The sequence below is a fragment of the Cyprinus carpio genome, chromosome A18 (assembly GCF_018340385.1).
Source record: "Cyprinus carpio isolate SPL01 chromosome A18, ASM1834038v1, whole genome shotgun sequence".
Classification (NCBI taxonomy): domain Eukaryota; kingdom Metazoa; phylum Chordata; class Actinopteri; order Cypriniformes; family Cyprinidae; genus Cyprinus; species Cyprinus carpio.
This window is the reverse complement of record NC_056589.1, coordinates 2153851-2180853: the sequence shown is the minus strand read 5'-3', so window position 1 is coordinate 2180853 and position 27003 is coordinate 2153851. Positions and strand designations below refer to the sequence as shown.

At 39.3% G+C, this 27003-nt stretch overlaps 1 protein-coding gene across 2 annotated transcripts in view; it reads left to right on the top strand.

Moving 5' to 3' along the window:
• Nucleotides 1-13610: 13610 nt before the first annotated feature.
• Nucleotides 13611-27003, top strand: part of LOC109063082 (protein c-ets-1-B) — a 50156-nt gene continuing 36763 nt past the window's right edge. The window contains exons 1-3 of one of the 2 annotated variants that reach the window (XM_042774750.1): nt 13611-13762; nt 15466-15564; nt 26218-26368. In XM_042774750.1, the coding sequence (XP_042630684.1) occupies nt 15496-15564; nt 26218-26368 (220 nt within the window). In that variant the 5' untranslated portion in view covers nt 13611-13762; nt 15466-15495. The remainder of the gene's footprint in view (nt 13763-15465; nt 15565-26217; nt 26369-27003) is intronic. The other variant, XM_042774749.1, reaches the window with a different exon arrangement.

The window sequence follows — 27003 nt, the reverse complement described above, 5'->3', positions numbered from 1 at the left end:
AAGCAGGATACTATTGATCCCTTGTCTCACTGAAACGTGCTGCGGTGGTTCTTCACCACTAGGGGGTTCGTTGAGCCAAGATCAGGACAAGAAAATGAGAATGAAAAGACATAACTGTGCAGCAATCTACATTTTGTGTGAGATGTATGCAAATGTCTTTTCTTTACATCATGTTCTGGCATCAACCATCAACCACCTTCTGATCGCATCTCAGACAGCATCCATGGGATAAGATTTTGAAAAATGAAAAGAAGAAAAAAATAGTACATTTGGGACATTAATGTTAAGTCGTTTGTTTTTCGATGTGTGCCTGTGTGTGTGTGTGTGTGTGACATAACATACACACATAAACAAAAAAATGTATATATAAAAAACACAATATAAACAAACACACAAACAAACAAAAACTTCTATATATACACACACACACACACACACACACACACACACACACACACACACACACACATATATATATATATATATATATATATATATATATATAATGAGCCTCTCAGAAAATGTTTTATATATATATATATGCACTTTTCTCTCTCGCTGTTTATCAACAATATATTCTACATAAATGAGCCTCTCAGAAAATGTTTTTATCAACAATGCCAGGAAATGGCACATCCGGACACTGCAACTGCTGACAATTGTCCATATCTTATTAGTTGCGCAAGACTTTCAGACTTTCTTTCCATCAACTACTATTATTTTGCAAGGCACGATAAGTCTAATATGTTTGTGTACACCACTAGGCCTTCGTGGGAGGCACAAAGTGAACCCCTCCCTCTCTACTGCTCCCTGGGGCAACAAACAAACGTATGAAACGGGAACCAGACCTAGCCACATGCATATGCTCTATTTGCCTGTTGAGTTAGGGGGTTCACTGATTATTTAATGAGAGGAATACCTAAAAAGTAAATGATCTGATGCACGTGTGACATGGGACGCCTGTCTGAAAGGATGAAGTCGGAAAGCCAGCTTCAAAAGGAGAGACTGGGAGCTGACCTAAAACTGTGCATGTGTGACTGACTGCAGGGTCACTGATCTAAACGCCCTGGCAAAAACCACAACATTCTTCCTCATCCTTACAGACACAGAACATTTTCTGTGGTTATGTGCCAAACACACACACACACACACACACACACACACACACACACACACACACACACACACACACACACACACACACACACACACACACACACACACACACACACACACACACACATCACATTAGATTAACATTTCAACATGTATGGTGCTGGCTGTCTGTGAAACATATGCACATATGCTTAACCCTTACTGGTTCAACAGCTGGGTTTGGATTATTGTTCAGTATTGTGCATTGGCTTTTCTTTGTCTGTCTGAGAGTCAAGAGACTTCAGAAGACATTAAGTAATGTAATAATTTTCACTGACTGATAGAGGGCAGAGTTGAGCTATGGAAGAGGCCAAAATAGACGTAAGCATAAGTGTCTTTCAAAGTATGCTAACTAATTTAGAAGAAAACTAAATATAACAAAAATAACAACTCTAGTTTAAAGCAATATAGGTAACATTGTATAATAAAGTTTCTATAACTTAGTTTCTAAAACTAACAATGAATACAACTTCTACAGCATTTATTAATCTTAATGCGAATCTTAACATTTATTAATACATTTTTAAGATCAAAAGTTGTATCTGTTAACATTTATTAATACTGTGAACATTAACATTTTTATTAACTAACACCAATAAAAGTTCAATAAATGCTTTGAAAATATTGTTCATTGTTAGTTGATGCATCAAGTAATGTTTACAAATGAGATCTAATTGTAAAGTGTAACCACAAATAAATGTATTTAATGTATTTTATATAGTACTCAAAGATATTCTTTTCTAAACAGAAATGAGATGTTGCGTGTAGTCTATCGTAAATTGAAATAGCAGTAACACTGATAAATATGAATTACTAAAACATTAAAAGTTCTACACATATCTATAAAAATACTACAGTAATATAAAAAAATTAAAACACACAAAAAAAGTAATAAAAAAACTAAAGGTTGCTGACCTTTTTTTTTTTTTTTTTTTTTTTTTTTTTTTTTTTTTTTTTTTTGTTTTTTTTTTTTTTTTTTTTTTTTTTTTTTTTTTTTTTTTTTTTTTTTTTTTTTTTTTTTTTTTTTTTTTTTTTTTTTTTTTTTATGATTAGCATGAAAAGCTTGTAATAAATGCCAGTGTACCAGGTCACTTTTTTGACACTGTTAAGTTGTTGCTTGGCATGTTTTTACAAGCTCTGACTAACACTTGACAGCATCTCTAATTGAGGGAGTGGAGCTCATAAGCACAAACACACAGACATGTAGAGCCAGCCAAAGAAACAAAAATACATCTAGAGGCAAAGACAAACACAAGCACGCTGCACCCACACAATCACATGCAAACGTGTACTCACAGCCCCTGAGCCGCACTGACACACATTCCCTCACATCAACACCTGTTTCTTCATTTATCTATCACCTACATCTTAAGTAACTTGTGTTACAATACAGCTGTACACAAAATAAAATGTGTCTGCTAAAATTTTGCCTATGCCCTTGATTTTAAATGTTCACTCATTGCGGTCGCTGAATATTAAACAGCGTGTTTTACTATGGAAAAAGTGACATGCTTTAAACAGAAAACTCTGTCATCATCTTCCCACCCTTGTATTGCTTCACGACTCTCATGGAACACAAAGTGAGTTATTATTAAAATGTCACAGCGCAACGAAAATACACGGTAGTCACTGGCAGTCAAATTTAGCTGCAAAAAATGTGCACATGATGCCTCTGCTGCCATCCTCCACTATTATCATGTGACTTCATCATATACATTTCTAATAAATGATCATATGCAGTCAAGCAGAGGAAGATAATGTGGGCAGAGGTGAAGAAGCCTTTGGGGTGAAAGTCTTGTCCTGCATATTTTGAATGTGGGAGTGCCACATTTGAGCTCAGATTAAACATAGGACAGGAACCGACTACATTCACGAGACTGCTGATAAAAGCAAAGAAGGGTTTTAATCACCAGCACAGAGAAAAAGAGAGAGCGATAGAGAGAAGTAGAGCTCACTCCGTTTCCTCATTGAGTATCAGACTGCAGGATAGATGCTACATCCTTAAACCGCATCTAAAAATAATCCTGTTGTTTTGTGGTGGGGTTAGTCTGGTTTATGTGTGTGTGTGTGGTCATGCTATCGTCTGGTTGGCTGTACATAAGCACGCAAGCATTAGAATGTGTGTGATGTGAGAATCTGGGAGTTTGATGGGAACGTGAGCTGATTATTTATGTGGCTGTAATCTAAACCCCCTTCAGCTGCACCCAGATCTTCTCCATCTCCCTGCAGTCAGCAGATACAGCCTGGAGATGGTCTGCAGTTGTGAGACGCTGATACATCCTTACATGAGCTGGAACACCTGCAAGGCATTGTGGGAACTGCCTTGATGGATGTACTAAGTGGACACATCACAGATAAGGGACAAGGTTTGGGCCTAAGATTATTATTCGGAATGGTTATGTAACTCAATATACAGCCATAACACTTTTGCAAGCGTGATATTGCTTTTACATGCATCACTTAAATAACCAAGTATAAAAATAAGGAAAAGTAGTCTGTTTAAATATAGTGTAAAATCAATATCACACTCGTGAGGCAATGCTATATGTGGAATTACCTTAAAAATATCTAAACGTCAATTTAGAACTACAGCAATTATGCAGAACGATTTGTGATAATTATTATTATTTTTATACAACCATTCAATCAATAAAATGTTAATGTTGAGTAATTTACATTTCAAAGGCAATTTTGCAGTTACTCTGTTTTCACGTCGCCGACGATCATTCCAGACAAATCCGCAGAAGTGCTTTTTTCGCGAATGAGTTATCGCCACCTACTGGCGAAATGATGCAACTTGCAGAAGAGTCACAGAAATCCATTCAGATTTTCCATTCAGAATGATCAGTCATCAGAATTTCTTAATTATGGTAAGTTTCTTACCAAAAATAAAAGAAAAAAAAGGCCAACATTCCAAATCCGAAAATTTGTTATTGGTTAAAAACCAGTGTAAACAAGAGAACTTGAATGAATATTACGTTTTGGAACAGTTTGTCTTTTCTCCTTTTGGTGCCTTCCTAATTTGCCATGAAAGCTGTGCTATAAACAGAGACCATGACAGCTGGAGTCACTCAACTCTTACCATAGCCCATCAGTACACACACGAAGCAGGCTGTTTTGAGCACATTTCTCTCAAAAGCCACACAAACACACAGAGTTGCAGTAATATGAATCAGTGTTTGGCACCTCTTCTTGTGAAAAGAGGAGTATCTGAGGAAAGCCATAATCCACTATTCCCTCCTAACGATGCCTCTGTGTGTGTTTGTGTTAAGTTCTGTGCTGCTGGATGTTGAGGCTTGTTTGTGTTGGCCCGGACCCAGTGTCTTATCAAGACTGAAAATGAATTTTTGCTTCATCGTTGGATTGCCCTCATTTTTAATCTTCTTTTCTTCCTTTCCAACAGACAATCTGCTCCACTGGCACACATTAAACTCTGCTGTCACCCATCCCCATAAAGAGACACTCTGAGCTGAGACACCTTTAAAATGCATGCAGTATGACAGAGCTGAGGGAAAATGTGTGTTGCGCTTAAACAGGTAATATGACGTTGCTAAAAAGAACATTATTTTGTGTTTTTGGTGTAATGCAATGTATTAATGTGGTTTAAGGTTCAAAAAACACATTATTTTCCACATACTGTACATTATTGTTTCTCCTCTATGCCCCGCCTTCTGAAATCTTTACAAAGCTCATCATGCTGAAAAGTGAGGTGTACACTGATTGGCCAGCTATCCAGTGCGTTGTGATTGGCTGTGGCTGACTCTGAACTTTTATAAAAATGATCTCTTTGGGTTTGAGACTTTAGTCTTTGCAACTTTACTGATATTCTTTATGCATCTATCTATTTTTAATTTAATTTAATTTAATTTAATTTAATTTAATTTAATTTAATTTAATTTAATTTAATTTAATTTAATTTAATTTAATTTATTTATTTATTTATTTATTTATTTATTTATTTTTTTTTTTTTTTTATTATTTATGGAAGTGTTTTCCCACCATAGAACAATAAAATAAAATAAAATAAAAAAAAATAAAATAAAAATTGCATTTTGTAAAAAAAAATTAAAAAAAATTAACAAAAAATTAACCTAAAACAAAAATAATAATAATAATAATAATTATTATTATTATTATTGCATTTTGTCATAAGTAAGTTTTAAAAAGTCTCAAATATGGATATTCTGGCAAATGTCACTATTTAACACTAACTGAAAACTTGAGTGAGTGAGTGAATGAAATCAATAATAAATAAATATATAAATAAAAATACATACATAAAAGGTTTAAAACTATCACAAATTATAAAAGATTACACATTTTACTCAAATAGATGATATATTAAAAAGCATCTCTGTCAATGTAAGATGAGGTGCTGAGTTTAAGGGAAATCAGATGTTTAATACGGCAACACGTGTCTCCTTAACACTGAACAGAGTCCATGCAGGGTCTTTAATTCAGTAAGGGTTGAGTCTCTTTGACCTTTCCTCACTGTTGGCCAAGGTTCACACCTCCACGGAGCAAGACACTATACCATAGTGCCAAACATATCCGATTGCTGACAAAAACGGCTGAGCAACACTCCCTGATCCAAACACCCCGGTCGCCTCGGATAAACAAAGCTCCTCAGAATGAGTTCCGGCACATGTTTCTCGACCAGGGAGTGTGGCGGAGGTCAGTTAGGCCCATTGCGAAACCCTATGGAAGGGCATAAGCCCTAGAACCTTCAAGAAACTTGAAACATCTAGAGAAAGTTACACACCTTCTAAGGCATGTTTGTGTGTCTTAGCAGGCCTATTTAGAGGCTGTTTGCACAATGCGTAAAAGGGATTGAGGCATTAATGAAAGATATCAAGGGCTTCTCGAAAGTCACAGATGCTTTGGCACTATTGCACTCAACTTTGAGAAATCTCCCTGTCAATATTAGTAAAAGACCCACATTTGGTCCAAAAGTGCAATGTCTTTACTCTACATTTATTTTCATTCTCATGATTGCCGGCTCTTTTGTTTAGAGCACTAAACTCAGGTTTGGGTGATCAAGAGTTGATACTGTCACAAAGCAGTATGAGCTCTCTTTTGACATCATATCCATGGCTTTTATCTAAAAATACCTCAGGAAGAAATAAAAACAAGGCTTCAGCAGAAAAGAGATCGGCCCCGTACCTCTCGGAAACACTGTGGCCTAAAATAGACTTCCTTCTTTGTAGTCGCTGGAGCAACATCTGTGGGGCAGTTTCTTTTGGGAAAGAGCCGGGCAGTGAATCAAAGCGAGCGGAGATCTCCTGCGAGAGATGAGTGGGAGGACTTTCTCTCACACAGTCTCTCGCTCTTTCCCCCTCAAAACATTAGAAGAACCTGCAGCATTTGGGACGATTCTAATAAAAGCTCATTAATATCTCCTGTCCTGCAGTATCTTTGGGAGATGTGCTAGAGAAGTGCTGATGAATCCCCCGTCAGGATGAATAGATAAGACTCTGCTAGATGATAAAGCTTTGATGTTCTGATTTATTATTTCATTTGATGGTAATAAAAGGTCTAGCAGCATTTAGACACCAGCCCTCACGTCAAGGTCGCCGTATTCTTTCGGCTTAATACTTTGAATACCAATTATGCAACAGTTTAGTGTGAGGTGTGATTCAGAGGTCTGTGAGATACGCTCAGGACGGACACGAGCAGTAAAGCAGTCAGAAGGAGTGAGTGATGAACGCAGGGCCGGCGCTCCGCACACGCACATCACGCACTGCGCGTAGGGCACCAAGTGCTTGGGGGGGCACCAAAAAATCTGGGTCGTGAAAAAATCATCACAATAGGCTACTTGTATAAATAACAAATAAAGTATTTCTAAAAGCAAATAAACAAACAAAAGCAATACAAAAGTAATATAGGCCTAGACCAAATTAGTCGAGAAAAAGGTGAATCTCTGTGCCAGTCTCCCTCTGGTGCCCCCCCTTCCCCACCTCCCAGTGGTCTGTTCGATTATGCCTCAATCAATAGGTGCGTTCGACTTGAAGCACGGCTACAGGCGGCGATCAACGAGAGTAGCCGCTTGCAGTCGGGGGCGGAGTTGAAAACAGACAAGTCAAGCCGGACACTTTCTGCTCCCGTTAGAACACTCACGTGGTGTTTGCATACTTTATCACAGATGAAGTAAATTAAATGCAATATTTGTCAAATACACAGACGTTTTAGAAACGTTTTCATGAGCAACAGAAACAGTCTTTACATACTGCTTAATACAGCGCGATTTTTTCAAGAATAAAGTTCAACATAATCATATACTATTTAAATACTAATAAAGTGAGCGTATATATGCTTTTATCAGTGTTGTATGATAAACGTTACTCAATACAACAGTGCGACTACAGTAAAAAAGCTTTTACCTTTCTAAAAATACAGATTTGTGGCCATTATTGGAATAGAAAAGGTTAGAATAAACCCGAAACACACGTGATCGTTGTCATGCGGTGAATCTGGCCAATCGTGAAGCAGCTGTGTCGTCATCAGCGCTCCTGCAGTCGCTCTGGAGAAACTGCGGCGGCTGAGTCAGCCGGCTGCTCTCGAAACGCTCTCGCGGTACTTTGATGACACACGTGACAGTCATGTGGCGTCGGCGTCGTCTCAAGTCGGACAAAATTTCTAACCGGCATGCACAGCTTCAAGTCAGATTTCGATCGGTTTGCGCAGCGCTTCATGAAGTCGAACGCACCTAATACGCACCAACGATCACGTGTGTTTCGGGTTTATTCTAACCTTTTCAGTTCTCCACAAATCTGTAGAACGGTTGACGGTAAAAGCTTTTTTACTGTAGTCGCACTGTTGTATTGAGTAACGTTTATCATACAACACTGATAAAAGCATATATACACCCACTTTATTAGTATTTAAATAGTATATGATTATGTTGAACTTTATTCTTGAAAAAATCACGCCGTATTAAGCAGTTTGTAAAAACTGTTTCTGTTGCTCATGAAAACGTTTCCAAAAACGTCTCTGTATTTGACAAATATTGCATTTTAATTCACTTCATTCATCTGTGATAAAGTATGCAAACACCACGTGAGTGTCACTAACGGGAGCAGAAAGTGTCCGGCTTGACATGTCTGTTTTCAACTCCGCCCCCGACTGCAAGCGGCTACTCTCGTTGATCGCCGCCTGTAGCCGTGCTTCAAGTCGAACGCACCTAATGTCAAATTTGGCAGACACCGACCTCAGACATGGCCTCGAAAAGGCACCAAGAGTCGGGGGCGGAAAAAAGAAAAAAGAAGAGACAGCGGGATGATGCTCGCGCGTCGCTTGCAGGTAAGACAATGTTTTAAATAAAAATGTTAGTTTTGTAGCCCTTGCGTGTAGTATGCATGTCCAGGGGCGTCGGCGCGTCCGCGTCGCTAGTAGTGCAAAAGATCCGGGGCTTTTAGCCCTGCATGTTGAGTCTTTTATTTTAACGGGGTCCGGGGAAATTGTGAAACTTGGGCTGTTAAAGATGCAGTTTGTTTGAGAAGGAAAGGAATGCCAATCGTTGGGGTCCTCATCGTCATATTTGAATGACAAATAAAGCTAATTTTCCCCGTACGTTACAGATGTGTCACGTGTGCATATAGCTATTAGTGCAGAACGTTCCCTATTGTAATTTCTTCACTTCAATACAACGTCTATCTGCCTCAGTCTGAACTTTAGAAAAACCCTGCAACTGAACGTGATGTGATTTTGCCAAATTTAGACCGCTTAGATAAAGATTTTTCGTTGTTGTACTATGGCATGCGGTCATTTCAAGAGGTTCGGCCAAGGGCGACATCTGTTGGTGAAACTGCAATTAGAAAAAAAAAAAACACAATCTCAGTGTTTGTATATTTTCATATTCACAGAGTTGTCAAATTATTAGGGCTGGGAAAGAGATTAATCTCGATTAATCGCATCCAAAATAAAAGTTTGTGTCTACATGATATATGTGTGTGGTACTGTGTATAATTGCATGGTTCGGCATTTTAAAAATGTGCACTTTAAAATTTCATACTTCATAAAATTCATACAGTTATACTGTTATTTGCACTAAACTTTTTTTTGCACTTTTAACTTTCTGTGAGGTTCAGTTCCAATTATTCATTTGCAGCAGTTATTTTGGAAGTAAAGAGAACCTAACTAAGAAATTCTGAATGGTAGTTATTTCTTTGGTGGGTGGTTGGTTGGGGAGGGGGGGGGGGCACCGCCAAGCATTTGTGCTTAGGGGCACCCAATGGCTAGCGCCGGCCCTGGATGAACGTTTAGAGCTGGTGGCGAGGGAAAAGTGATCTGTTTAATGTATAGCGTGACCAGACCAGGAGAGAGAAAGAGAACGAGAGCTAGAGATGTACAGAGAGAGCGTGAGAGCGGCAACAATGGATAGGAAAAAAGTTATAAAAGGATGAGAAAGAGGGGGGAAAACTTTATTAATTTCCTGCAATGATTTTCACAGTACTCTGAAAAATCTATCTATCTATCTTTCTATCTATCTATCTATCTATCTATCTATCTATCTATCTATCTATCTATCTATCTATCTATCTATCTATATATCTATCTATATATCTAATGGATTTTTAAATGTGTGGCTTTGCTTGAAAGCTTAAAAATGCTTGAAAAATTGTTTTGCTTTTAGCGAGTAATCTGTTAACTTTGAAATAAATAAATAAATAAATAAATTAATAAAATAAAATAATAAAAACAATTAGAAAATCTTTTAATAATAGTTCCAAATAAATAATAATAATAATAATAATAATAATAATAAAAATAAAATCATAACAAAAAAACTGTCTCTGGCAGCAGAGAATTAATTTCATATCAAATTTAAAAACATTCTATTTCATCATATATTATTTTTTGCTATCATTTTTAAATTAATTTAATTTAATTTAATTTAATTTAATTTAATTTAATTTAATTTAATTTAATTTAATTTAATTTTATTTTATTTTATTTTATTTTATTTTATTTTATTTTATTTTTAGGAAAAAAAAACTAAAATGTTTAGCATGATGATAATGATTGGGAATAATAATAATAATAATAATAATAATAATAATAATAATAATAATAATAAAGTTTTACATAGACAAACTAACACAAATACCTAATTTTCCTGGTTTTAAAACTTTTATATCATAGAGAGATTAAAAGTCTCAAATACAGAAATTATTGATATACTGCCAAATGTAACTTTTTTAAAAACATACTAAATAAATAATAAATACATTTTTGTTACTTGAAATGAATGAAATGTTTTATTTTAGGTAGTTGGCAAGGAAATATTTCTCATTTTAATTTAGCTTAACCTGATGTACTAAAATAATAATAATAAAAATGGTTTAAAACTATAATTTATAAAATTTAATTATAAAGTTTTATAAACTATTATAATCTACCCTTATCAAAAGAATCACCCAAATATATGAGCAAGAAGGGAAAGAGCGAGAGAGAAGGAGAATGCTTCACAGGGCGAGCGAGAGGTGTTGGAGTGATAAGGGAGGTGCGAGGCGTGCAGGAGGTGATGAGAGGAGATCATGTGGAGCAGAAGAGCATCGAGGCCTCTCCTTTGAAGCCGTTATCATGCTAACTGAAACAGCATTGGGCACACGGGGAAGATCTGGATCACATTCACTGCCTTTTATTCAATTTGGCTCATCAGAAGGGGCGTGTCTTACCCACCTATCTCTTTTTTCTCCCGTCTCTCCTGTTTCTCTCAGCACATGGCCGTAAGTCACACAGCTCTCCTTTTGCCCCTGATGTGTTGGCCCTTCCTAAGCTTTCTGGGATTGCTTTGCCTGGCTTCAGAGTCATTCCCGTCCGAGACAGAGCAGGTTGACATGTCACTTCTTCACGCTTCTCACTTTGGACTTGAAAGCACCTCCAGATATAGTTTCAAGGACCCGCATGGAGGATCTTTGACCACGCACTTTCTAATTCAAACAAATGAGAGCACGGGACAGCCGCGGAAGGGCTTATCTCTCACCCACAAGGTGTTTCAGACGAGACACGAATGGCCCGCTGATAAAAACTCATCGCTTTGAGTGGACTGTTTGAGTTTGATGGGAGAAAACAGAGACATAATCATCAGGAAAATGATTGCATAGAAATAATCCCATGTATTCACCATGATTATTACTGAAAAAAAATGGTGTAGAAATAATTTTCACCTAAAAATTACTTTAAAGGACAAGCAACAAATTGAATTGAACATGAAATCTTCAAGTAAAAAGATTTAAACTGTATTTCCATATAAAATACTCCAATAATTTTCTGTTTTATTGCTTAATTATTATTAAGCTAGTCGCCAAAGCGAAATTAAATAATCACACAAATAAAAAAATAAACACATATATTAAAAAGCTTATATATTTTAGTTAGTCGCTTGGTAAATCAATTCAAACCATAAATTACATTAAACCACACAAAACACGAAATAAAATAAAATAAAATAAAATAAAATAAAAAAAAAAAAAAAAAAATTCAAAAAGTCAAAAATCTAAAAAACATAAATATACTAAATGTAACTTTTAACACTAACTAAATAAATGATAGTATATTTTATTTATATCACATAATAAAATAATTTTTGTTTAAATACATTGAATGTTACAAATAAATAAAATATTAAAACATTTTATTATAGGTATTGCAAAGAACACATTTCTAAATTTCTCATCTTGATGTATTAACATAGCTAAAACTGAAATAAAAATTTCTAAAAAACTGTACAGACATAAAATCCTCTAAATATATATAACAGCATTAAAACAGAAAATATTAAAAACCATAGTAGTATCTCAAACCAACACAGATCTATAAAAAGCACAGAACTATAGTATCTCAAAAGGAGAGATGTGATTACACAACTGTCACTTCTGAGTAAATGTGTTGTCGTCTCAAACAAGGCTAGATCAGATCATAAGACAAGCCAGGCTTTCTCTCGCACTGTATTCTGTCACACACAGGTGGGATCTCTCTCAAATACACACATGATTATACAAACACAGGTCATAGCCACGCAGGCCTCGTCATCTTCTGTTCATGTGGTCAAAGCGACGCAGCTGTATTTAGGAACCACACATGATAAATAGCCTCTTTTCTCCTCTCTTCTATCCAAAACTCATCCTAGCTCAGCAGCACATCATCGCTTCGGCCCAAAACTGCCTTCCTCCCACCAGCAGCATGAAGAGGGACCTTGGACAGTATGTCCAAACAAAACCGCTCCCTAAACCTCTCCCTGATACTCTCCTCCTCTCCACGGCCCAGCAACCTGCTGGACAGAGACGTGACCGGAGGAAATCCACTCATTGTGACCCCCATCGGCCACGCTCTTCCTCTTCCTCTGTATATGGACTTTTCCTCCAGCACTTCACCGAATCAGCGCAGGCTGCTGGACGCTGTCCGTCAGACACTAACGGAGGAACTGGGAAAAGTCATTCGCTCCACTTCCTCCTGAACCTTTGTGACGCAGTCAAGCTCAGGAAGAGCTAGAGTGAATAACTAAGCTCACATCATGTGTGTAATAGACATTGTTAGTAAAATGTGCCTAAAGCAGTAAAAATTACCTTTAATAAAAATAACAAAAAAATTAAACTTTAATAACAAATGAATGAATTAAATATATATATATATAATAAATATATAAAATATAAATAAATTCAAATAAACTACTACCACGATCATAATTATATTAAAAATTAGTAGTTTTACTTTTTAGTGAATTTAAAAATAACAACATAAACAACATAAATATAAAGATTACATTTAGGAACTTGATATATGTTTGAAGTAATTTAAAAAAAAAAAAATTAGTAGTAGTAGTAGTAGTAGTAGTAATAATAATAAAAATTTATATTTCTAATTTTTTAGTAGTTTTACTCAAAAAATTTAGTCTCATTAAATCTAAATTTAAAAATAAAAAATGTATAACAGTTAAAAAAGTGTTTAAAGTAGTTTAAAAAGATAATAATAATAATAATAATAATAATAATAATAATAATAATAATAATAATAATAACAATAATAACAATTATTATTATTATTATTATTACTACTACTACTACTACTACTACTACAAATATTGGTATTTTACATTTTTATCATCAAAAAAAAAAAAAAGAAAACAAAAAAAATACAACAATTAATTCAACACTTTTAAAGTAGTTACAAAAAAAAATAAAAAATAACAAACAAACAAACAATAAATAATTTAAAAAAATACATACATTTAAACTAGACTAAATCAAACACACACACACACACACACACACACACACACACACACACACACACACACACACACACACACACACACATCATCATCATCATCATCATCATTTTAGAGATTTCTTTATTTTTAATTTTGGTACACACACACACACACACACGACGTGTAACAAGTGTCCAACAGTTCATACAGGAACAGCGTGAATCGCTGCACACTTGTTGGATGTGGAGAGTGCTGGATGGTTTTGGAGGAGCGCAGTGATTGGAGAGGGTGGGACTCCAGCAAGTGCGCTTTATCCTTCCTCTCCAAAGACGAGCCAGGTACAAACAGCAGCTGACAGCCGCCGCCGACAGCCTTCCGCGACTCCAGCAAACCACGGTAAGAACAAAGTTCGTTTTCAGTCCTCTGTTGATTAGCTGTAGTACTAAGTGGTTGTATTGTACAGAGCGCGAGCGCTTCGCTCTGAAGTCACTCTGGATCAGGATGAATCGCGCCGTTATTCACGGAGCGCGAGGAACCTCAGTGTGACGAGTGATCATAGTGACGGGCAACAGTCGAACTTTTCATGATGAGTTGATTTTGGAACGTTTTGCAACTTTATCGCTTCAAATGTGACTTTTAAATACCATCCTTCTGATTTTTTTTTTTTTTTCTTGTTAACTATCTGAAAAAAAATAACTACGTGTGATTGATATATAAAGACACATTTGTATAGTTTGTACAAACAGAAAAGAAGATGTATTATTATCATTTTATTTATTTATTTAATAATTTTTTTCTTTCTATTAGTTAAATTGTGTTTTTACGTGACATTTGGAATAGTGAAGTGCATTGTGCTGAATAAGAGTGTTGTGATAACCTCTGGAAGATCCATCTGTGACGGTCACCTCAACCTTTGACTCAGAGGAACATCAGTTGCCACACTCTCTAAGCACTTCAAGATGTTCACTCTCTCTTACACACACACACACACACACACACACACACACACACACACACACACACACACACACACACACACACACACACTACTGTTTTTGGTGAATCCTCAGTCCATCTCCACCATGTCCACATCATCAACACGAACCAGAAACAGAATCAGCACAGCTGGGCTCAAGCGCTCTCTCTCTCTCTCTCTCTCTCTCTCTCTCTCTAATGCCTGCTCTAGTAAACAATGATTAAGGGATGGCAGTAAGAAGACACTGACAGAATGAGAGGGGAGGGTAGAAAAGAGACAGACGCCAGACTCTGGACTGAAGAGATCAAACTTTATTGCTCAGTATTTGATTGGTTTAATGTTCTTAGCTTAGTATTTTTACTACTATTTAATAACAGTTAATTGGATTGCATTGATTAAACCAATAAATCATTCTATACTTGGCTTTTTAAATTATTGTTGGCTGATAACTAAGCTTTATTGGCAATTATTTGTTATTTCCATTTTTTTTTTAATACTACTACTAATAATACTACTACTAATAAAATATTGTATATCAGTGTATTGTATATCTTATAATATTGTTTTATTTTATTAATATATATTTTATTTATTTTTCATATATATTAACAGAAGAGGTAGCATATGCATGTTTCTAAAATTCTAAGCATGAAATAAACCCTCCAAAATCTGCCATCATCCACTTCCATTGTAAGTGCCTCATTGTATACTTTTTTTTCAGCAATAATGTGTTAATATCTCATGCTGTCTAGTACCACTGATGAAGCAATTTCAGCTGACTACTATTTTTATTAAATTATTCTTATTTACACAGAAGTAAACAATGACACAGTCGAAGTCATGCACATATAAAACGTACGATGACTCTGCTTTGATTTATCTGATCACCACACAGTCCAGTTGATTAAGACACACTTAAGCAACATAACACTGCAATAGATGAATGCTCTATCACTTCACCATTAGTTCCCGGCCTTCGGCTCTGTTGGGCTCACCTCATGTCATCTTTAGCTTTGAGTGGCAGGTTATTTCTAATCCAGGATGGTGGAGCCTCGTCTCTGGAATAAACAGTGTGTGATTGATTGAGGTCCTCACCTCTCGTGTGTGTGTGTCTTGTCTGCAGGCCTCCATTGCTGCAGCTCCAGCTCGTAGAATGAGTTACTACTTGGATCCAGTTTCCTCTTGTCAGGCTCTTCAAATGCCTGCCTGTCTGGGTGTAATGGTAAGACCTCCACCTTCCACTATAAATCACCTCTGTTTGGCCTGAGCTGCCCACACTAGCCATGTGTAAGAAGCAAGTGAACACACAGCTATGGTTGTTGCTGCATCAACATCAACACCATTTATGGCATAATGTTAATTAATACAAAAATTAATGGGACAAATGGCTAATAAAAAGCACACCTTGAATGAATTATAAATTGCTTTGGATTAAAAAAAAAAAAAGCTGTAACTTTTTTAGCAACATTAACTTCTTTATATAAAATTATGTCTAATTTTACTTCAGATTTTGCCATTAAAACGTAATGCAGTAAACACTGAAACCACAAAACAACTGTAAAAATTATAATTCAAATAGTTTATTAATGATAATAATTTAAATACAGCTAAAATAGTACAAAAAGTTTTACAAGCAAAAGGTAGTGTATATATCTGTTGTAAAATTATATACTGGACCTCTCTTCCATTTTAAGTGCCTCATCGTAATCTTTTTTTGGTAATCAAAATAATTGCACAATTTCTGTTGATTCAGCTTAACTTGTATTATTATATCCTTAATTAAAAGTCAATGGCTGCCAGCTACTCTTTGGTTACCCATATTTTTGAAACTATTTTCTTGTGTGTTCAGCAGAAGAAAGAAAATCCATAAAAATAAATTAATCTAGATTTGGAACAACTGAGTGAGTAAATTTTTGGGTGAGCTATCCCTTTAAATATAAATTAAATATAGTGTATATATATAAAACTGTCCCTTTACATGTTCAGTTTCAGTTCAATCAAAACATATCCTTTATTTTGTTCTATGCCACATTAGAATAATATTCCAGCTCTTGTCACTATGGTTTCTTGCCTCCAGGTGTTTCATATACATTTGCTATTGTCTGAGCAGATGCAAATGCTGTAGAAAGGTGAATATCAATGTGATTTCAGTGGTATTAAATGGATGTGAACCCGGGGGTGACAACAAATTCGCCCCTGAATGCAGACTGTTGTTTGCACACAGAAAGCTGCGTGTGACTCGAGAGCGTCAGGCTTTTCTCGAAGAGAACATTTAAATAAATGCACAATACAAAGGGTGGGGAAGAATTAGTATGGGAATGCTTTAAGGGAAAAAACATTTACCTCCTTTTAACCCCCATCCACCCTGTCTAGAGGTCAGAAGGGTTAAGGTAGTTTGTTGGGCGCTTGTAAAAAGGGAACATATTAACAGTCCTGGCGTGGAGCCGTTCGGGGCATATTGGGATTCTGCACAGGTGAGTGCAGAATCAAAGGTGTCTAATAAAGATTCATGCAGGACATTCAGGCATCAGTATGCACAGACAGGGCTGTTAGTGTCTGAGCTGGAAAGGGTCGCATGCTAATCCGCTCCTGACCCGGCCTCGTCCTCATGCAGGGGCTCACCGTTCTGGTAATCTGCTCAGGTGGCCTCGTGGCTTTTGAAACTGAGACGCTTGTCTGCCACTACAGTCAAAGGCTTTGCAGAGGGGGCTCCCTCCCGGTTCATTCATTTACATGCGCTGAAGAAGAAAAGACATTCTCTGATCTCACATCTCCCTCTGAACATCCCCTCCACCCCTCGCTCACTCACGAAGACCAGTGAACCTGAGGAAGACGCACAGATACTGTCTGTCATTAGCACTACAGACTAAAAGAGCAAGACTGCCTGGTGTTGTTGTCCCTGTTGACACCACACACTTAATTTTTCTGGAGGGTTGCACAAGAGCATTCTACTGTATAAAAATCCACTTCATCATGAAATCCACTCTTTGAAGGCATCACATTTGCATTCAGGTTGTTTGTGTTGCAAAGCAACCAAAAAAAAGCATTAGTGCATACCTCTAGGATTGGGAACCGGGTCCGTTAACTATTTAAGAAAAATAAATAAAATAATCAGAACATAATCTTTGTTTATTATCTTTATTATCATAACATAATATTTAAGTGAATCAAAAACTGTAATAAAAAAAAATGCAGCACAGTAATCCAATTTCTGAACAAATGGAATGCCAGTTCCATTTAATGAATTAAAAAAATAAATAAACGTACAATGCAACCAGTGAAGTTTGATTCCCAAACAAATGAATCTTATCTTAGCTTGTTCTTCTTATTAGTGAAACATTCAACAAAACCAAGTGCACTCTGATTCCCGAACTAATGACTCTCATGTGCCGGTTCTTCTAAGTGAATCAAAAAAATGTAAAGTGCAAATAGTGTAGTGATTCCAGAATGAATGATGCTTAAGAGTCTGTTCTTCTAGTGTTGTCCAGTTCCTGCAACCAGTGTAGTCCAATTCCCAAACGAATGACTTCTATGACCCTGTTCTTTTTGGTGAATCAAACACATCACAACACGCAGAGCTTTAAATCAGTGTAGTTACTGGTTGTTCATATCACAACATCGTTAAAGATGCTCATTTTATTTTATCAGGGGCATTTAATAAATTTTAAATAAATTAAATATTACCACCCATTTATTAAGTTTCAGTGCATTTTGAGCATTTGGCTTTTTAAATGCCTGTTTTGAAAGCGACTTGCATCATTTTAGAAGACAGGCCTACAGATTTTATTAGTTTAATATAGTTAAGGGCAGTTATTAGATTGCACTTTTTACAATAATTATTTTCCATTCATTATCTCATTCAGCAATGGAGTTGCATTTCTTTTTTTCTGGATATTTATGGTTTAAAATATACTAAAAGCAGAAGTACTGGAACCGGTAAGGAATCTGAATCAGTGTGGTACCACTAATTTCCTGCTCATCATCAGATATCCCGGCTCTCTGATGTTAATGGGGGCAGGGGTGGCATTGCTCTTTGTACGGGACGGGACCATCCTGTACTCCATAAATCCTACAGCCGTCCTCCCTACTTCCTCCGTCTCTCCCTCAACCATCATATATTTCTCTCTCTGCTCTCGACTTCTTGTCTCCTTTCCCCATGACTCCAGTGACGGACTTTCAGACAGCCTTACCACGATCCCGTCCGAGCCCCCCGCCGATCCTCCAACGAGCACAGCACTATAAAGCTGATAACCACAGTCTTAACTCAACGGCAGGTTTATCAGATGGGCAGTCAGTCAGGCTGCGAACGCCTCCCTACACGAAGAACAGCCCTGGAGACAGACAGTAGCTCAGATACAGCGGCTTCCATCACCACAGCCACTCCAGTTCACAACCTGTCTGTTGTCACTTAAAGAGGAATATAATAGTGGGCATACTTTCTCTTTCTTTTTGTCATTACCTGTATCAACCTGCAGGGGCACAGTGTTACAGAGCATCTCTTATTCGTGCAGATTCAGGAATAGTTCTAACTATGAACTAGACTTTTTTTTAAAAGTGCACTGGGTCTGTCAAACTTCAAAATGACCAAAAAAGCATCATAAAAGTATCACAAAAGTGGTGCACATGACTTGTGCACTACAGTCCAAATCCTCTGAAGCAGCATGCTAGTTTTGTGTGAAGAACTGATTGAAATCTTTGTGGTAATTCATGGAAAATCTTGACATAGTGCACAATAATCTCCTCCAAACTGAAGGCCCGTTACGCTTTGGTCTCAAAAACCGCATTGTTTCATCAATCTTAAACATTGGATTCAAAAAGTTACCCAAGACTGTCAACAAGCTGAGGACAATGCCTGTGTGTACACACACAATCTTCTACACAATTACATGTGATGGCATGCGATTTTGGCCAAAGGAAGTTGATTTGCCCATTTCAATAGAACTTTATCTGTCACAAACTGTTTTGTAAGAGGTATTTTCCCTCAGAATGAGGCTCAGAGGCAGTTCTCAGAAAACATCCCGCTGATGAAGGACTTTTTGTGGATATGTTGGCCTCTTAGACACAGATTGCAGTGATTGAGTGGTTAATGCTTCTGTGTGTTTACCTCCATCATATTTATTCCAATAAAACACAATAAACCATCATAGACAATAGATGATTATATAGGACATAACAAAAAAACCCATATGTGACGGCTGGTAAAAGAGGAGGAAGCAATTGCAGGCAATCAGAAGAAGTTTATTGAAATCAGAGTCCAGAATGTAGGCAATGGCAACGAAGGTCTACGGTGGCGTGAGAAGAGCTGGATGGTGAAGTCGCAGGTGACGGTAAAGACGGTCAATGGATGAAACCAGGAACAGACCGGAACACTGACACGAAGACGACAACACGAATACAATCCAGCACACGAACACGGAAGACGGTAAACCAACTAGGCAGTGGAGACATGAATGAGGATCTGACAACAGACAGAGAGATGAGTGAGTATATGTAGCTGAGTGGAGATGAGGATCAGCTGGAGCGAGACAATCAACACACAGGTGACAACAATCAACCAAACGAGCACATGGAGACTACGTGAGTACAACAACAAACACAAAACATGACACGGAGGAAACAATGGATTTCCTACCGTGACAGTACCCCCCCTCCCCTAGGACGTCACCTGACGTTCCCAGCCTGCTTTACCTGTAGATTGTAATCATCACCATAAGGCGGTGATCCAGTATGTCCCGAGCAGGAACCCACCTTCTCTCCTCCGGACCGTAACCTTCCCAATCCACCAAGTACTGAAATCCGCGTCCCCTCCGTCTAGAGTCCAGATACGATTAACCAAATATGTGGGTTTCCCCATTAACGATACGAGGCGGGGGGGGGGGAACCGGGGCAAGCGGGTTAAGACGGGAAAAAACCACCGGTTTAATTTTGGACACATGGAACACGGGATGAACCCTCCTGTACGCCGGAGGAAGGCTAAGACGCACTGTTACCGGATTAATGATTTGGTAACAGAAAACGGGCCAATAAATTTGGGAGCAAGCTTATTCGAAACGGAACGCATCTGAATATTCTGGGTAGAAAGCCACACTACTTGACCGACGACGTAACGGGGAGGCTTCGACCGGTGGCGATCGGCCTTAGCCTTGGTGCGCGACCTAGCCTGGAGCAGAGCTCTGCGAGCTCTGGTCCAGGTGCGGTGACACCTCTGGACTAGTGCGTGTGCGGAGGGGACCGAAACCTCGGATTCCGTACTGACAAAATTAGGTGGTTGGTACCCTAAACTACACTTAAATGGAGACATGCCCGTAGATGACACCGGTAAAGAATTGTGTGCGTACTCCACAATTGAGAGTTGCTGACACCAGGACGAAGGATTATTGGAAGCCAAACATCGCAAAACCCTTTCGACATCCTGATTGGCTCGCTCGGTTTGACCATTGCTCTGGGGATGGAACCCGGAAGAAAGACTAACAGTCGCTCCTAACAATTTACAAAATTCTCGCCAAAATTTGGACACAAATTTGGGGACCCCTGTCAGAAACCACGTCTGTCGGAAGGCCATGTATACGGAAGACGTGGTCAAATGACAGCTACCGCTGTTTCCTTGGCTGATGGTAATTTGGGCAAGGGAATAAAATGAGTCGCCTTCGAGAACCGGTCCACTACGGTTAAATCACCGTATTGCCCTTAGAGGGCGGGAGGGCGGTAATGAAATCTAGCGAAATGTGGGACCAGGGTCTCGAAGGGACAGACAGCGGTAAGAGTAACCCATCTGGAGGTTGATTGGAAGTCTTACCCAATAGCGCAAACTGAACAAGCCCAAGACGAAGTCGTGGACGTCACGAGCCATACCAGGCCACCAAAATCGTTGCTTGACTAGAAACCTAGTTCTACTAACCCCTGGGTGACAAGCAACACTGGAACAATGACCCCACTGGAGAACGTCTGACCGTAACCCCTCCGGCACAAACAATCGGTTCAGTGGGCAACGAGCCGGGGGCGTTACCCCTTCTAAGGCAGTCAACACCTTCGATTCGACCTCCCATCTGAGCGCGGAGATAATGATGGTCCCCGGTAAAATGGGCTCGGGAGTAGCAGTACGATCGGAACGCGCTCAAAAAGACGGGATAAAGCATCGGGTTTGATGTTCTTGGAACCCGGCCCGGTAAGAAAGTGTAAAATCGAAACGACCGAAAAACAATGCCCACCGAGCCTGCCTGGAGTATAAGTCTTTTGGCGGTTCTAATGTATTCGAGATTCTTATGGTCCGTCCATACAATGAAAGGTACACCCGACCCTTCAAGCCAGTGACGCCATTCTTCCAGTGCAAGTTTGACTGCCAACAACTCTCGATTGCCAATGTCATAATTAACCTCTGCAGGAGATAAACGGTGAGAATAATACGCGCAAGGATGCACCTTTCCGTCTGAGGATGCGCGTTGGACAACACTGCTCCTACCCCCACACCCTCTGACGCGTCGACCTCCACTATGAATTGACGTGAGCGATCAGGGGTGACGAGAATGGGAGCTGAAAAAAAAGCAGCTTTTTCAGTTTGGCAAAACGCAGCCTCGGCTGCGTTTTGACCACCTGAACGTCAAACTAGGGGAGGTCAAGGCGGTCAGGAGGAGCGGCTAGTTGGCTGAAATTGCGAATGAAACGCCGGTAAAAATTGGCGACCCCCAGAAATCTCTGCAGGGCCTTGCGAGACTCTGGGGATGGCCAATTTACCACAGCCTTAACCTTCTCAGGATCCATGCGAAAACCCTCAGTCGAAATGATGTGTCCTAGAAAAGAAACAGACTGTGCATGAAAAACGCATTTCTCCGCCTTGACAAACAATCCATTCTCTAGCAACCGCAGAAGCAACTCGTCGTACGTGTTTTGCACGTGTTCCTGGAGAGACGAAGAAAAAAATCAATATGTCATCCAGGTAAACATATATGAACAGATCGACCATGTCTCGCAACACGTCATTAACGAGTGCTTGGAAGACTGCCGGCGAGTTCGTTAAGCCCGAAAGGCATCACGCAGTACTCAAATGGCCTCTAGGGGTGTTAAAGGCAGTCTTCCACTCATCCCCCTCCCTGATGCGGACCAAATGATAAGCATTACGTAAGTCCAAATTTAGTGAAAACGGACGCTCCCTGCAACCTCTCAAAAGCTGAAGACATAAGCGGCAAAGGATAGTGTTCCTTTACCGTTATGTTTGTTCAGCCCCTCGGTAGTCAATGCAAGGTCGCAAGGATCCGTCCTTCTTTCCCACAAAAAAGAACCCCGCCCCCGCCTGGAGAAGAAGAAAGGGCGGATGAAACCCCGTTGCTAGAGAACTGGATATATATTTCTCCATGGCCGCCGTCTCTGGAATAGACAAAGAATATAACTTGCCCTTAGGGCGGAGAAGTTTCCTGGCAAATAACCCTATCGCACAGTCATAGGGACGATGAGGAGAAAGAGAATCAGCCCGAGACTTACTGAAACACCTCCTTCAGGGCGTGGTACTCCGCGGGCACGTTAGCCAAATCCACTGCTTCCCCCTGAAACACAGACTCAGAAAACATTAACACCAGCAGACAAAAGACAAGACAAATGACACTCCTCGCTCCAGCTAACCACAGATCCGAGGCGCCAATTGATCCTGGGGTTGTGTTTCTGGAGCCAGGTGTGACCTAGAACAAATGGGGGATTGAGGTGAGTCCGTGATGTAAAATGAAATCTCCTCCGTATGGTTGCCAGATGTGATGAGAGAAAAACCGGTACAGTGGTCTGTGTGATGACTGGCAGTCTGTGTCCGTTGAGTGCAACAAGGTGCAATGGGGTGTTTGAGGGAGGTGAGAGGAATGTGAGTTTTAGTAGCCAACTTACAGTCCATAAAAACTACCCTCTGCCCCAGAAATCCAAACAAAGCGTGATGATCGAGTGCGTGGGTGGACCACCGTAGACTCACCGGAAGGAGTGTCGATGTAGATATGAGGTCTTTCCTGGCAGAGATCCCACCCGATAGTAGCCTCCGTTTTAACTATCGGGCTTGGTCTTTTACCGGACAGCGCTGGATGTGATGTTCTTGGCTGCCGCAGTATAAACATAGTCCCAGGGATCTCCGCCTGATCCTCTCCTCCCGGGAGAGCCCGAGCTCGCCCCACCTGCATGGGTTCAAGATCTCCCGGTGGGGCTGAACCGCAACCTCTGAGCGCTGACGCTGAGCCTCCGGTCTGGTCGCGAGAACTGCCTCTCCCCCTCCGTCTGGCGGCTTGGTCGAGTCGGTTGTCTACTCTGATGGTGTTGAGGTCGATCAGGCCATTGAGAGAAGTGGGGAGCTCGACGGCGCGGATCTCCTGTTGGATGCGGTCAGCCAAACCCATGCAGGAAGTGATCCACACTGCGCCTCCTCTTTCGTTCCACTGACACTCCGCCGCCAGGGTGCGGAACTCAATAGAATAGTCGGCTACGGACCTGTCTTCCTGACGTAGGTCCGTGAGAAGTCTAGCCGCCCTCCCTCCCGGCGACGGACGCGGTGCGGTCGAAGACCCGTTCTCATCTCCTCCGAAAAGGGCGTGGAAACGAGGCACAGCAGCTGTCTTGGTTCTCCCACACACCGCCGTCCCCCCAGAGGGCAGCCCTCCCCGTCAGTAGTGACAAAACGAATGCCACCTTCATTTCCTCGGTGTGAAACGTGAAAAGTGCGGGGCTGCAGGGCGAAGTGCAGAGAAACAATGAGACAGAAATGATCGACAAAACTTTGGCTCACCCGCATATTTCTCAGGGATGGGGAGGCGTGGTTCGGACTGGAAATCCCTCCGGAGACGATCGGCGGTTGTGGGTGGCGTGGGAGGGCGCAGCGGGTGGCGGTTGTATGTTGTCGTTGAGCCCTGGAGAGCGAGCTCGGACACCTTCGTTCACCATTGCTTGGAAAGCTCGACCCCATCTCATCTAGCGCCTTGTCTTGGCGATCAATGCGATCAACGGCTCTCTGCAAAAACTCCTCTAGATGAGATGGGGAGCGATCGCCTGCTGCTTCCATGATGGTCAGATCCTACTGTGACGGCTGGTAAAAGAGGAGGGAAGCAATTGCAGGCAATCAGAAGAAGTTATTGAAATCAGGAGTCCAGAATGTAGGCAATGGCAACGAAGGTCTACGGTGGCGTGAGAAAGAGCTGGATGGTGAAGTCCCAGGTGACGGTTGAAGACGGTCAATGGATGAAACCAGGAACAGACCGGAACACTGACACGAAGCGACAACACACGAATACAATCCAGCACACGAACACGGAAGACGGTAAACCAACTAGGCAGTGGAGACATGAATGAGGATCTGACAACAACCAGAGAGATGATGTAGGAGTATATGTAGCTGAGTGGAGATGAGGATCAGCTGGAGCGAGACAATCAACACACAGGTGACAACCATCAACCAAACGAGCCCATGGAGACTACGTGAGTACAACAACAAACACAAAACATGACACGGCGGAAACCTTCATGAATTATATTTTCATAGTCACAGTTGAAGAGTATATTGGACCTGACAGAAAACCTTACAGCCTGTGTCTTGTAGGGCGGTCAAAAAAAAAAAAAAAAAAAAAATTGAATATTCGTCGAATTAAAAAATAGAAGAAGAAGAAAAAAGTTGCATTAGAATTTTAGGTCCGCGTCAGCCGTCAGGCAGCCTAATCAATGGCGCACGAAATGCGATGACGATGTAAGTGTGGAGAAGATGTTGTTTACGTCAAAACTGAAACCAAGCCATTCACACAGAACGCATAATTATCACATTTTCTAGAGGGACATCGATCAGCATTACACTTACGTCTTGCACAAGAGAGCCGTGTTTAGAAAGCCATGTAAAATTAATGTAAGTTCAACTTTTAACAAACATGTCTCAAGACTTTATGACAGTTTTTCCCCATCCCACTATATCTCATGTTTTTAAATGAAGAAAGTAGCCTACTGTTTGTCATTGGTTTTCGGCCCTTCGTATTAAATTATACATGCATGCATGGTGCTGTTTTTTTTTTTCTTCTAATTGTTTAAGCAACTTTATTAATTATATGTAGTTAACATTTTGCTTTTTTTTTTCAAAGATAGTCATGTTATTTTATTACACTTTGAAGAAACATGCATAGTTTTTTTGGCGCGATGCACCCTCTTGTGGCCTCAGGAGAGAAGCCAAAAGCTTTTTTGAATTTTGAATTTCATTTTTTTTTTTTTTTTTGGTATTTTGTTTAGTCATTTTGACAGCCCTAGTGTCTTGCAGAAAAAAAACTCTTTCGCATGCCGTATGTAAAGAGGGCATTTCTAAAAGACAGAGCTTAAATAAAATAAAATAAAAAATTAAAAAAAAAAAAATAAAATAAAATAAAATAAAATAAAATAAAATAAAATAAAATCTGTGGAAAAACTAAAATATGACTATTTTGGTGCTAGACTTTATTAACATTTAAAGAGCTCTTCATGAAAAAAAAAAAAAAAAAAAAAAAATGGTGGTATAACCCTGTTAAGGAATCAGTTGAAATATCCCTGATAGTGTCCCTTTTTTCATTTATTTATTTTTTCACTGTCTAATTTCCCCTTCTCCTGGCCTGACGTCAGAGTCCCACCGAGATCAAAAGAATAAAAATGCTTCTCAAGCACTTTGCTTCAACAGAAACTCGAGGTGCCTCGGGCCACACAGGGAATTTTATGTGTAAAATTGTTGCTGTTCACCGGTGGTAAGCAGTTTTGAATGAAAGACAAAAGACTTTTGACACAAAAAAGGGTTTAGATATTCTGTGTTTACAGTGAACTGCAAATCATTCAATCATCTCTGTGACTTTCCCAAGTAAAACCAACATCCCAGCTCTAGCTTTAGTAGTTTGTGTTGTGTTTGTTTCTGTAGAGGTCGAGTGGCAGGATGGCAGTGACTGTGGCTCCTCATATGCAGCCTCCTGCCGTGTGTCACCCACAAAACCCAGCTCCACCCAGACCCCTGTACGGCCAGCACATCACCCTGCAGGAGGTGCCCAACGGACCAGAGTACAGCCCCAAAGGTAAGACAGCAGATGCTAACAATCAATGTTATTGTGAATTTTAATAATTAATGTTATTGTGATGTGTGTGTGTGTGTGTGAGTCCTATCTTACGAGCTGGGATGATTGTTTGAGGGATATTAACAAATCAACGCCAAGTTTCTGCATGTATATCTTCTGATTTATAAATAAATTATGTTTGCACAATCATCACTGACATTTTTTTATACTTTGTCCAGTATTTATCTTTCTTAGATTATAAAATTGAAAATAAACAAAATAAACATTATTTATAAAATCTTAAATATTCATTAAATAAACAATGACAACAATAATAATACTACTACTAATAATAATTATCACTACTATATAAAGGCCAAGTTTATTCTTACTGTATATTTTCTGATATAAAAATAAATGATGTTTGGACAATCAACATTGACAAATCCATTTACCTCATCATAAATATATATATATATATGTATAAAAAAACACATTATTGTTAGGGGCCAAGCACCGAAGGTGCGTAGGCACCTATTGTATCCTGTTCTTCTTCTCCTTCCATTTCTTCTTCCACTTTTGAGTCTATGGCAGCCCATAGAACCGCTTGTGGGAAAGTTGTGAAATTTGGCACACTGGTAGAGGACTGTCCCAAC